This window comes from Eptesicus fuscus, chromosome 7, assembly GCF_027574615.1.
Source record: "Eptesicus fuscus isolate TK198812 chromosome 7, DD_ASM_mEF_20220401, whole genome shotgun sequence".
Classification (NCBI taxonomy): Eukaryota; Metazoa; Chordata; class Mammalia; order Chiroptera; family Vespertilionidae; genus Eptesicus; species Eptesicus fuscus.
Window position 1 is genome coordinate 48,751,892 of NC_072479.1, and position 14,156 is coordinate 48,766,047.

A 14,156-nucleotide genomic window follows, 5' to 3' on the forward strand; every position below is an offset into this window, starting at 1 on the left:
GAACTTCCTGAGGATAGGCACTTTTTCAACTCTGTGTCAACAATGTCTAGAATAATACTTGACACATAATAGAGACTCAAAAACTGTTTGCTGAATTAGCTAATGAATTACCCTAATAAAAACAAGAAAATTTAGTTGTTCTTTATTCCTTTGCCCCTTTCGCTCTCCAATCCTAGATAAACCCAATTATTTATTTTGTGAGTTCAGTCATCTATTTTATGGACCATGTAGCTGAACACTGTTAGAGAACATCTCAAGTAAACAAATTTATATAATTGTAAATTGATCTCCAACTTCAGACGAGATTGCAATACTGCCAAGAAACTTACTCTTTCATCCTTAGCTAATGATTTGGTCTCATATTTTCAGATAATGGAACTACTTGCATCTAGAAATTACTTGCATCCATAGTTTCTTTTTTTTCCTGCTGCAACAGTATTTTCCTCCATTCAAATGTTGTATTTGTAAGGCTTAATTATGGGATCTCTTTTTAATAGATGTCTTCATTTAGATGCAATCATTTCACTGATTTTAAATACAATCTACAACAGCCATATTTCTATTTCCAACCTAGGCCTTAGTCTGTATTTTATAGTAGAACTAGAGGCCCAGTGCATGGATTTGTGCACTGGTGGGGTCCCCTGGCCTGGCCTGCACCCTCTCGCAATCTGGGACCACTCAGGAGATGTCGGACTGCCAGTTTCTACCCGATCCCTGCAGACCAGGCCAAGGGACCCCACTGGTGCATGAATCTGTGCACCGGGCCTCTACTATGCATATAAGATCTTTGGTTAAATCTCTTCCTGCCCTCCCCTCTGAGATTCATCAGTCTGTTCCATGTTTCCATGGCTGTGCACTGAGCGTCTGCCCCCTGGTGGTCAGTGCATGTCATAGCTACTGGTCGAACGGTCACTTAGGCTTTTATATATATATATAGATACTAATCTGCCTAGGATGTATTTGTGTCAGGAGTGGGGAACATCTGGCCCATGGTCGTATAAGGCCCATGAAATCATTTGGTCTGCCATGCCAAGACATTAGCGGTGAGTTAAATGTTTGACCAAATATAGCAGTCTAATTTTTAAGTTGATAATTTTGTATGGCCCTTGAATGATGGTATAAATATGTAAATAGCCCTTGGCAGAAAAAAGTTTCCCCACCCTGATCTATGTGGATGTTTCATGGGTGTCACAAATTGCATAATCCTAAAATTAACTTATCTTCTCCCCACTAAAAACCTAGTCTTCTAATTTTGTCCCTTCTTCTACCACTCCAATTTCATTAAATGGTTATCATTTTGATGTATAACTCAGAAACTAGAGACACATTTATGGTTTCCTTCGCTTTTCATTAATTTGAGTGCCTTTTACATAATGGGGACACTGTTCTAGATAATGGGGCAATAGTAATGACTAAAACAAAGCCCCTGAGTTCATGGAGAGCATGTGTGCATTGGAAGTAGGGGGGAAGCAGACAAACAAAAACCCAAATACATATAGGTCATGATTGATATGTGTAATGCAGGGAGGGTAGTACTATTGCACAGAGTAATTGGGAAAGAATTTGATAATAGAGACCTGAAGGAAGTGAGAGAGCAAGGATATAAATATTTGGAGAAAAAACATTCCAGGTATAGGAAATTTAAAGTTGAGAGACACTCAGTCTGGAACATTCTTGGCTAGTGAAGATGGAGAAAAGTAGGAGAAAATAAGATAGCAGGGGGCCAGATTAAATATAGCTTTATGGTCTCTTTTAAGAACTTTAGTTATTTAGTGTTATAGGCAAAGAGTAACAGGAAATGCCTTCGGTTGGAAAGAATCACTCTGGCTACTCTTTTTAAGACAGACCAGAGGAATTATGGGTATAAGCAGAGAAATCAGCTAGGAGAGAATTACAATAAACCAAATGAAATGATGATAACCTGGAAACTTCAATGCTTTTGTAATACATTAAAATTCAAATTCCCCTTATATGACCTGGCTTTTGTCTACTTCTTCTAATTCATTTTATATCACTCCCCTTCAAATATTATTCCATAGGTTACTCACCTTTTTGTCCTCAAACTTGCCCATGTTAGGGTCTTTGCACAGTTTGTTGCTCTAGCTAACATCACTTCTTCCCTGCCTAACTCATACCTATTCTTTGGTCATAGCTTAGGATGATAACAATTCTAAAAGGAGTTCTTGAATTATTTTGAACTTCTTACCATCAAATGAATAAGGATGTATATAATAATTCTTAGGTAAACTGTTTATACAACAGTAATATTACTTAATGGAAGCATCTTGCATTACGGGGGCCATATATTTGGCATAAACTTAAAAATATTCTAAAAGTTTGCACAACATGTTATTATACTTAATCCCACTAAACTGTACACTTAAAAATGGTGAAATGGTAAATTTTTGTTATGTACATTTGACCAAAAGAAAACATTTTAAAGGGATTTCTTCTAAGTTGATTAGTATAATTTTGAAGATAGATGATCTCAGAATATTCTCAATAACAACCCAATTTTAATTTATTTATTAAGTTGTCTAAGTGGGTAACATGTTACTTAAACTTCTCTTGCCTCAATTTCATTACCAGTAAAATAAGGACACCTTACTCAAACACCTCTGGGAAGAGAAATTAAGAAAGAGACAATGATGGAAAACAACCTGCGCCATGCAAAGAAGGGTACTATTATTATCAGAGGCTGTGGGTTTGTTACTGGGCTGTTAATATATTAATGAGTTTATGAGAATTACTATTTTTAATATTATTATCAATTAAAGCAATGATTTTCAGTGACCAAGTCACTGACCTGCCTGGTATAATTTACAATTTATGTAAAGAGATTATTGATAACACTGAGCAATTAATTTCCATACGTATAGTACTGAAATAATATTGCACTAAGCATCCATTGTTGGCAAAGTAACAATACTAAAAATTAGTCATGGATAATGAGCATCACCATAAGTATTTCTACTCACAAACTAAAATAGAAAGAAGATAATCTGAAGATTTAAAAAAATCCACTAGGTGAGGGCCTTTTGATAATATATACAGCTTGGCTTCAACAGACTGGAATTTAAATGTATACATTAAAGACAACAAAACAAGCCCTTAATAGGGATTTAACCTGGCTTACTACATTTTAAGGCTCTATTAGTACAATACGTTATATATTCTAGTGACACTAAATAACAATTTGTAATTTAGAGGATAAGCCTGACACACTTTAGAAATGTTCAACCATAAAATGTTAATGATATAAGTATACATTTTAATAAAGGAGAAAAATATAGAAAGATTTTGACATCAAGAAAATAAACTGTTTGATTTTTAGGTAATAAAAGTAAATCCAGAACCATTTTTTCTTTCACTTTGGTTTTTTGGAGGGGGGCATATTTGTAGTTACCATTATAAATTACAGATTTTCCTTTCAATTACAAATAAAAATCCTTTAAACAGTTATTAAAATCAACAGAAGATACTTCAGTCTAATCATATTTATAACTGCTGTTATAAGATGTGATCTCTGTAAGAAATCCTAATGAGCATATTTATATTAAATTAGTGTTGATCTTTTATAGCCAGAGTAATGTAAAACCATTCTTTATTAGAACCAGATGTTCTTATTTACAACTCCTTCAAATAACCTCTCTATTTCCCTGTATTCTATATTCCTTTTATAGAACTAGGGACAAACAAAATATTTAAGTCATTAAGCAAATTATTTAAGTTATCAGAAATAGAAGCATTAATCCTAAAGAAACTTGTATATATTAATTCGGAAGAATGTGAAGAGCAGAAAAATAAGATTGTCCCACCCTATATCTGAGGTTAAGGATGTTATCATGACAAAAAAATCATTATTAACCAAGTTACACAGGTGCAAGGCATTCTTTTAGATACCATTTCTCCCCCAGTTATAAAAACTAAATTCTTAGAGAACTGTTATATATACTCTTCTCCAAAATAATTTACCTGAGAATTCAAGGTATCTTTTTGCCACTTCTCCTTCTGTGTTAAAAGGGATAGTTCTCAATGAGAAAAGTTTTAACAATGAGAAAAGTAAAAACCCTAGTTTTAACAATGAGAAAAGTAAAAACATTGGTATCTGTGTTGAGAAAGTGAATGGATCTAATACAAGTAAGGGAGTTTCCATATCTTTATTTTTATCAAAATGGAAAGAACACCTGACGGAGTTGTCATTTGATAGATGATTTAACATATTTTTGATGATAGCATGCCATAAAATTTTTGGCACATAATATGGGAGGAGCTCAAATAATTGAGTTTAATTTTTCTGAATTAGATAAAAATTTGCCCTAGGAAGAACTATTTGAATTTTTAGTCAGTCACATTCTGAATTTATAAGAAGAAGTAATTTTCTTTAAAATCGTAAGTATTTTTAAAAATTCTTATGTCTTGGGGTTTAAGTGTTTCATTTTTTGATGGAAACCACATCATTTATTTAAATATAACTTTGGTTAATTTGAATAAAATTAGAAAGCTTCATGTTAAACTGGGCTTCCAAGAATTTGTGTTTCAATAAAAGGGAAAAGAATGTCTAAGGTGAGAGTAGAATAGCATTATATTTAATCATATTCAAAGCTATGAAGTACAGGAACATAGAAATAATAGCTTCAGTAATGATTTTCCTCTCTGTTTTTATAATATAATGAGAATCTATTTTCCTAAAAGAATGTTATCTCTGGGTAGTATTGCTCATTCTCTTTAATTAAGTCTTAAAAAAAAAATCGCAACCCTAAACTTTCTATTAAACATTCTTTTGAGTTTACTGAATAATTTTTTTCCCAACCCAAGAGATCACAGAAAAAAAGTGACCTTAAAAAGGTTGGAATTCACAAATGATTTTACATTGTATGACAGGAATAATGGACAGGTCCTCGATTACTATAAAAATTTTCAATGACTTCCCAGAGTCTATTTAAAGAGCCCTACTATTTCCAAGAAAAAAGTTTGAAAACAACCATCTTACGCCATGCTGCTTTCCAGTGGAAAAGACCACATCACTCCCCTGCTTCAAATCCATCTGAAGAGTTGCTTCTTCCAGGAAGCCAATCATGAGCCTCCTAGGCCTTGACAATGAAAAAGACAAGGTTGGAGTGCTCCTGAATCTACTCAACTAATGCTAATTAAAATAACCTCCAATAAAAAAACTAGACATTCTCTCAATGGAGTAATATATATTTAAAGCACTAGACGAGTATTTTGTTAACTTAGCTGTACCACCAGGACATGGTAGTATATGCCTATGATCATAACTACTTAGAAAGCTGTGGACAGGGATAACCTGAACTCAAGAATTTTGAGTTCCCTGTGGATTGAATATTCATACATAGTTCCATGTTATTATACCCCTTTGGGAGATGATAAATACTATTGTTGAATAATAATACAGTGAAAAATAAAAGTACATTCAATTCTTTCTTCATTCACCAAGTCCAGCCAAAGTGGAATAAGACTTGTAGGAAAGAACAAATATACAAGCTATGGAATTTGGAGTTTTTCCAGAGTCACTCTGCTTGAGTCCTTGAATTTAAAAACAGACAAAATAATATCAACCTAATACGTACCTAATTCTTTTATGATGTGCCAGTCACTGTCCTAAGACCTTTATATTTATCAACTCACTTAATCCCCACAAAACTCCCACATACAGGTATTATTTTCCTCATCTGATAAGAAAAAATGAGTATTGGAAATTACTTGTATAGGATAACACAGCTAATAAGTAGCAGAGATGTGTTTAATCCAGGCAGTGTAACTTCATAGTGTGCTCCTAACCTATATTATTAATTTTTGATGTGTTCTTTTATTTTCTTTCTAGCCACAATATGGTTTTTAAACTGTTCTTGGTATCCCATAAGAATGCTTCTGGGGCCATTAAGTAAAAGAAAGCAGATGGGACTCTGGACACTTTACCCAATTAAAGCAATTTCACTACATCTGTTTAAATACTGACAATACAATTAAACTTTTCACAGTAATAATTTACAATCTTTTTATGCTAAACAGCAAAAAAGTTTGAAAATCACAATATCTAGATTATAATCTCCATAAGGTCAGGATTTATGATCAAAAGTATCTTACATTAAATGAAAATTGACTTAATAAATTGAAACTATATGACAGTACTAGACTCATCAGAAAAATTTAATGCTCACAAATACCATCACATCAGAGAAAAAAACACCAATATAATTAAATTGAATAACAATAATATTAAATCACACAGATTGGTGGTGTTTAATCTTTAATCATGAGCAATCAAAAAGATTTCACTATTTCAAGGCTACTGATGGGTTAAGCATAAATCATGATCACATACTATAAAATGCCCACTCATATTTTTAGGATTACTGAATATAAGAAACTATATTAAAATTTAAATGATCAGTATAAGTGTTATTTCATAATATTTCCTGATGTTTATGAATTGTCTTCTATTTCACAGAAGTTATAAGGAAATTTGAAGGAAAAAAAAAAACAACCCAAAACTACTCTATTAGTTATCTTTTATCATTTCCATCTGTGGACCTAAGAACTTACACGTGTGTTTATAAAACAGAGGAAAAAAGTTACTGCTACAACTTTGTATTCCCTATTAGTGTGACTTTAGGTTGAGAGCTTATATCTAAATCAATTGAAAATCACAGAAGATTTAAAAAAATAAAACTGAAGCACTAGTTTTTTTAATTCTGGATTTGGATTAAAAGTCCAAAGTAGCAAAAATATAACTCATATTTGTACTCTACAATTTGCTTGGAGAGTTTTATTTTTGAGAAAATACAGTTTCCAACCAACCAAGATACAGACATGAAATATATCCACTGCTTAAAATACTTTATTGAAATTTACATAAAAAATTTTTCATACTTTATGATTACCAGAAAATAAACATACTATCACCCTAACAAACCTCACCCTCATGACTGCATCTCAGTTGAAATAGAATATGCGAAGGTGAAACATATTAAGAACGAGTGTCAGCATTACATCTACCAATTTTTTTGGTAATAAAATTGCTTTAAACAGTTGCAAAAACTAATAAAATGAAGTTTCTGACACCTTAAAACATACACAAGAAAGTTAAACAAATGCCAAACCTAGCTCAATATAGCTGATTCGAAGATTTAATTTTAATACTCATTTTTGAGAAATTAATTTAACCATATGGAGACAAACAGTAAATAGACTACATCAAAGGCACAGGAAACTAGAATGTAATATTGCCTTAAAAGGAATGCATGCCAGAGCCTCCCATGAATCACAGCATTAATAATCTTGCTTTCTTCTGAAAGACCCAAATATTTATTGCCTATGCTGTTAAAATATTTTCTTAAACCTTATAAAAGAGCACCAACGTTCTTTCTCTATACTAGAATATTTTTAAAAAAACCTCAAGCTATATCAAACTTGGACTGTTTATATAAAACATTTTTCAGTATTAAATTCAGTATGGTATTAAGGATAATTTTCAGTGATCAGTAGGGTAGTCCAACACATATACAGACAAAATTGCAACTTGTCTGCCCAATCCCTATCTCTGAATGCTCAAAACTAATGCACTGTACTTTGTTATCTAAGTAAAGATAAGGACAATGTGCTTTGTGCTTGCTCTTCTCAATGAGTTTCATTTCTCCTCTACCAGAAAAATAAAAATGTAAATTGTTCATTAGTGCTAACATACTAGAAAAGCAATTTTGAATAAAGTAATTCACATTAAAGTGAATAAATATTATTCATCAAAGAAGGTTTAATGGAAGAGTTTACTAATCGTCATAGTATCTGCAACAGACACTGAGTAGCTCAACTCTAAATCAAGAAATCAGAAACTAACCAATTATGACCCCTTGTACATTTCTAAAAGATTGCCAACTCCTTCAACTCCTGATCTACAGAGTGATGACAGTTTAAATCTAATTTTTCCAAGAATGCTATAAAGACAATTACAAAAGGATTTATTTATAATTTTGGATGGTGAACAGTCCTATGCTTTTCTCAGATAGTAAAAAAATATGCAATAATGTCCTTATCAAGCCATATTCTGTATTTAATCTTTATATTTGGGGGCTGCCTCTTAGGCAAAGGAGATTCAGTATTAAATATGAATCGAGAATAGAAAATTGCAAATTTGAAAGTAAAATTCAGAATTTGCAAAAAATGTTAAAATTTAAATATAAAAAACAGTATGTGCCATTATTTCAGGGACTTGAAAAAATTTTTATTTGTAAAAGGGGTAGTAAATAACCAGCTCTAATTTTATACACAGTGACAGTGATATTAATATATATATGTAGATCTTGTTACTTCAAAATCAAGCAAAGACATAAATATTTAACAAGTTAAGTTGGAAGAGGGTATAGAAAGAGTAGGACAAAAAGGGAAGCTCCATGGAGAGACAGGGGACAAAAGCAGTGATCTCTTATATCCCCCAATTAAAGATCTTTAAGGAAAAGTGATGTGTTAAAATATGTATACAAAAGGAGGTTCATAAAACATTTTTTTAATCTTAACTTCACATTAAGGTTAAAAAAAGATTTAAAAATAATTTTATTTAGAATTAGAAGATTGGTGACCATAAAATATTTATTCTCTAACATTCCCATCCATGTCAAAACAAAAACAAACTACCAAGAGGCTTCTACTGAATATTGTAGAGATCTCACTAGCTTTCTTTTCTTCTCAGAGAGCCTACATTTTCTGTTTGGAATTACATTTTTGCATGAAGTGATATTTAATCTTCCACTATTTGGTAATCAATTATATGCCACCTAATTGAGGAACATGATAAAGATATTCTATTACCAGCACTAGAATGAATGAGTCAAATGTGTATGAGTAAATATTCCACGAAAAAAGAAATTCTCAAAACACATATAATACTCATGTTCTGACATACAAAACCCAAGTCTACTCTTGTATTACCGACTCTCATAAAACACACGAGTTTCACATTGTTTGGAAATACCTACCTGAATAGCTGAGTTCATGAAACACGTATTTCCCAAGTTACTTAGGCCACAGAGGCCTGGCTGTTCATTGTTTCTTCCAGGTTCTGAATAATCATAGTTCTTATAAGCAGTATATGATGGGAGACAATAATTTGAGTTTTTCACACTGGAAGAAAACAAAAAATATTTTTCACAATGCAGTAATGATTACAATATAGTTATAATGAACAGAGTACTTTCAACTTATTTGAATTAGGTGGTCAGTCATTAAAATTTTTTATAAAGCACTTAACTCAGGATCTTTTTAATACTCCCTTAATTAAGACACTCCTCATCCAATCAACAAATGACTGCATCTTATATCACACAAACAAAAACAAACCATTGTATCTTTCTACCCTTGATTAACTGGAGCAGCTTCACAGCTTGCTCCATCCTCCATTGATTCATCAAATTTAAAACATTTAGATTTTAAACACCACCCGCAGCAATAAATCATCTCATTTATGTCCCTTTTACATCCTGCTACTGTAAGAGAATAGTAGAAACATGAAGGGGTTGTACCTTAGTTACAGATCAGACCAGAATTTAGAAGGCCTGTGTGACATCACTGTACTAATGCACTGAAAATTCTATTTATAGTCTAGGCTAGACCAGCAAAATCTGGTATTCAAATGTGAAAAAAGCCAGGGGTGATCAGGAATGCAAAAATGAAATGATTCTAAGCAAGTACATTCCAGAATTATTTGGCTTTTCTTTCTTTTAGGTTGTTAGAATAATGCAGTTTATTTAACTAGATGAATACAACCTCAGGATAATTTGTACTATCATAATAAATTCTAATCTTGAAGAGATATCAATCTTTGATAATATCAAGGTAATTTTAGAAAGAACTAAGAAAAGTCAATAAATAAATTAAACAATGCCTCATTCTTTTTATATGTAATAAATGTTTTTCTGGAAAAATATGGATTCTGCCTTAATTTGTAATAGGTTACCTTATAAATTATATCCAAAGTATTCAATATAATGGATACTTTGGACATAATTTAAAAGCATATTTTCAATCATTAAAAAAGTTCATTAGTACAAACCTGAACAAGAATCAAATTTTTTAAATTTAATAATGTAAATTTTTTAAAAAAACTGCTACAAATAAACGTAACAACTTCAATGGGCTTACAATTTGTTGTTGATATTTTTAAAAATTAGTTTTTACTTATAATTTCAAATACATTATATTGTAGCTTCTATACTTCCACTTTATTATTTTAACAGTTTAAGTGGACTTTGCCACAGCCTGTTCTAACAAAGTCTTTAATAAACACACACACACACACACACACACCCCAAGCTAAATAGATAAAACACACAAAACCACATCAACTAAAATTATATACACAATGCTAGCCTAATATTTTTGCATTTTTAAGAAAACACCCCCTTCATCACAAACAAAAAGACCAACTCCCAGACTAAAAACAACAACAAAACAACCCACCCCAAGACTGAACAAAAACAGCAGTGCCCAAAAGAAATACAACCTTGATCAATTCAAATTCAGAATTGCTAGTCTTGTGGCTATATGCTTATTTTAAACTTTAAAAAAAGTATGAAACAAATAGAATTCAAGCATCTTTTGTTATTTGCAGATCAGTAGCCTTATAATTAATATTTTATATTCCCACTAACTAATAAAGTACAAGGCACCTATAAGCAATTCAATATAGGTTCACTCAATGACTGATGACTAGATTCTTGAATCTAATTCGAAGACATGCAACAAAAAAACTTAATCTCTTTTTTTTCTTTATGTGCTATATATATAAAAAAGCAAGGTCTATATTTCCCACACATTCTACACATTAAAAAACTCATATATTCTGGCTATAAATACATAACATTTTAAGCAATCTTAAAATGTACAAGGACGGTATGCCCAAATGCAAGCTCATGCCTACACCTATACACACACACACACACACACACACACACACACACACACAACACACACACACACACAAGCGAAAAGACTAAAAGCATATTTACATGCTTATTCCATAAGTATATATTCAGATATATCTGTCTCTCCTACACATAACACAAATGGATGTTGGAAGCTCTATTCTTCTCTGTGGCAACAGGATGCGATTTGCTGGAATAGTTTTTCCTAATTACTGAGAAATGAACAAAAACTTATTTGGAAATTCTGATTTATATTTTCTCTTTATTTAAAAATTTGTTTTAAAATACATTTTTATTGAGTTCAGAGGGGAAGGGAGAGGGAACGAGAGAGAGAGAAATATCAATGATGAGAGAGAATCATTAATGAGCTGCCTCCTGCAAGCCCCATACTGGGAATCGAACTGTGACTCTTGGTTCATAGGTTGATGCTCAACCATTGAGTCATGCAAGACAGATTATCTTGTCTTTTAAAATTTGAATCCTCAGGCTAGGCTATTTTGTCTTTAAAAATCTGAATCCTTAAAGGACTTCTACATTTTAAGTGTCAGGGTAAGGCTTTCCCAAAGATTGAGGTAGTCTAGATGCACAATGACAATCAAAACTGATCTACTTAAAAAATACTTTAAAACTATCATGATTGGTCACTTATAATCCACATTTTATGTGCTTTCTAAATCAAGTATTAAAGTTTGCAATGGGAAATACTAAAACCAGCAGTTCTTTAAATGCTTTGACAAAGTACATGGAAACCTATTTTCTCATGACTATTTCTGCTTTTTTTTTTTCCTAAAGAGAGTAAACTAGTCCTTTATCCTATAAAGCTATGCTACTTCACAAAAATAAATAAGCCTGCCAGTAATCTTAATGGGAATTTATGTACTTCACTAGGTTAATTCTGTACTATAATTCTATCACCTTAAATATACATTAAAAATGTAACATTTTTTTTGTAAAATTGAGCCCTTATCCTGTCTAATAAGAGTAGTATGCAAATTGACCGTCACTCCAACACACAGGATGGCCACCCCCATGTGGTCAAAGATGGCCGCCACAAGATGGCCTGCAGGGGAAGGCAGTTGTGGGTGATCAGGCCAGCAGGGGAGGGCAGTTGTGGGGAACACCAGGCCAGCAGAGGAGGACAGTTGGGGGTGCAGGCCTCAGGGGAGGACAGTTGGGGGCGACCAAGTCGGCAGGGGAGGGCAGTTGGGGGGGGGGAGATCAGGACTGCAGGGGAGGGCAGTTAGGGGCAACCAGGCCAGCAGGGGAGGGCTGTTAGGGGTGACCAGGCCAGCAGTGGAGGGCAGTTGGGAGACAAGGCCTGCAGGGGAAGGCAGTTGGGGGGACCAGGCTGGCAAGGGAGGGCAGTTAGGGGTGACCGGGCAAGCAGGGGAGGGCAGTAGGGTGACGAGGCTGGCAGGGGAGGGCAGTTAGGGGCAATCAGGCCGGCAGGGGAGCAGTTAGGTCCCCAGACTGGCAGGGAGTGGCTATGGGATGATCAGGCTGGCAGGCAAAAGCGGTTAGGGGCAATCAGGCAGGCAGGCAGGCGAGCAGTTGGAAGCCAGCAGTCCTGGATTGTGAGAGGGATCCCAGATTGGAGAGGGTGCAGGCTGGGCTGAGGGAAACCCACGAATTTCGTGCACTGGGCCTCTAGTCTCTTTATAAAAATTTCAGTCTGACTTTTTAATTAGTACTTACATTTGACATTATAAACTTTATACATTATTTACTCCTCATATCTATAATTATGCTCATGAAATGATGCTTTCAGCAAGTAACTTGTTAAGAACCAGATGGCTAGCTAGCTCTGGCAGTCTCCAAAACCCAGGTCCTTTTCCTTGTTTAATGTTCTACAGGGAGTCATTTACATTTCAAATAAGAGCTTTAAATGTATTAACAGAAAAACAGAAATATATTCTGAGGTGGAATGCTAAGAGTTGAGACAATAAATACATTAAACAAAATTTTTAAGGTAGTATTGTATCAAGACAAATGTAGTGAGAGAGAAAAATGCAGGAAATAAAAAGAGAATAAATTTGGTACATATTAAAAATGTACTTAAATTATAATTAGGACAAGAACAAATGCTGTATGGACTAACAGGTATAATAACAACATATGGTAAAAAAAATAATATTCCAGCTAATGGTTCTTCATAATATTAGTCCTCAATAAAAACTTAAATAATTCAAAGTATACTTTGTATTACCTTATAACTAATATTTTTATTACTGAAGATAAATAAAAATGGTCTACTTAGTAATGTAATAGTTTAATTCAAGCCTTGAATTTGTAATAAATTTCATATAAACCTGTGGTCATAACTACTGATTTTAATATATACTTTATACTTGTAGAATATCTCTACATATATCAAGTTTCAAAAATGCACATAATTCAAAAAGGTCATCCTTACCCATCCTATATAATAAAAGGCTAATATGCAAATTGACCAAATGGCGGAACGACCAGTCGTTATGATGTGCACTGAACACCAGGGGGCAGACGCTCAATGCAGGAGCTACCCCCTGGTGGTCAGTACGCTCTCACAAGCCGGGCTCATGGCTGGTGAGCGCAGCGGCGGTAGTGCGAGCCTCTCTTACCTCTGGGGCAGCGCTAAGGATGTCCAACTGCTGGATATCCCCTGAGGGCTCTGGGACTGCGAAAGGGGCCAGGCTGTGCTGAGGGACCCCCACAAGTGCACTAATTTCATGCACTGGGCTTCTAGTTTTATATAAAATGGGTAATGATGCTATTTCCATCTGAAGTCTTAAGCTGCTACTTATTTCCACAAATTGAATGGAAAATTAAGAAATAAATTTTATGTAAAATAATTGTTTAGATAACTATGATCACATTAAAGTTTTTAAAAATGAAAAAAAACCTTTCCGTATTATAAATGTTTAAATTTTGTTCTTTACTAAGAAGGGTAAGCTTTACTAATCGGGGTGATAACCTCCGTAGCTATTTGCTTAAAGTTTCCTAATATGAAAGGACTACTTTACTACCTAAAAAAGATAAATGTAAATAGTTAAATATATAATCTAGTATAGGAGTAAAGTCATTAGTTAATCATGTTTTAAAAATAAGAAAACACACCAATTCCTCTCATTATTTTCTGCAGTCAGAGGTTTGAGATCAGATTTTACTGTCATATTTTTACCATAACAGGGAAATAAGACAAAAAGAGAAACACAACAGATCACATATACTAACATAGTG

General features: G+C 33.3%; 1 protein-coding gene across 9 annotated transcripts in view; it reads right to left on the minus strand.

The window, feature by feature from the left end:
* The window catches only part of USP15 (ubiquitin specific peptidase 15), a 123,085-nt gene that overhangs the window by 36,068 nt on the left and 72,861 nt on the right, over positions 1–14,156 (minus strand). For 6 of the 9 annotated variants that reach the window (XM_008148737.3, XM_008148735.3, XM_054718912.1 and 3 more), the window contains one exon: positions 8,994–9,138. In XM_008148737.3, the coding sequence (XP_008146959.1) occupies positions 8,994–9,138 (145 nt within the window). Of the gene's footprint in view, positions 1–4,993; positions 5,090–8,993; positions 9,139–9,354; positions 9,432–14,156 lie in introns of those variants that run through there. The other 3 variants (XM_054718915.1, XM_054718914.1, XM_054718913.1) reach the window with 2 other exon arrangements.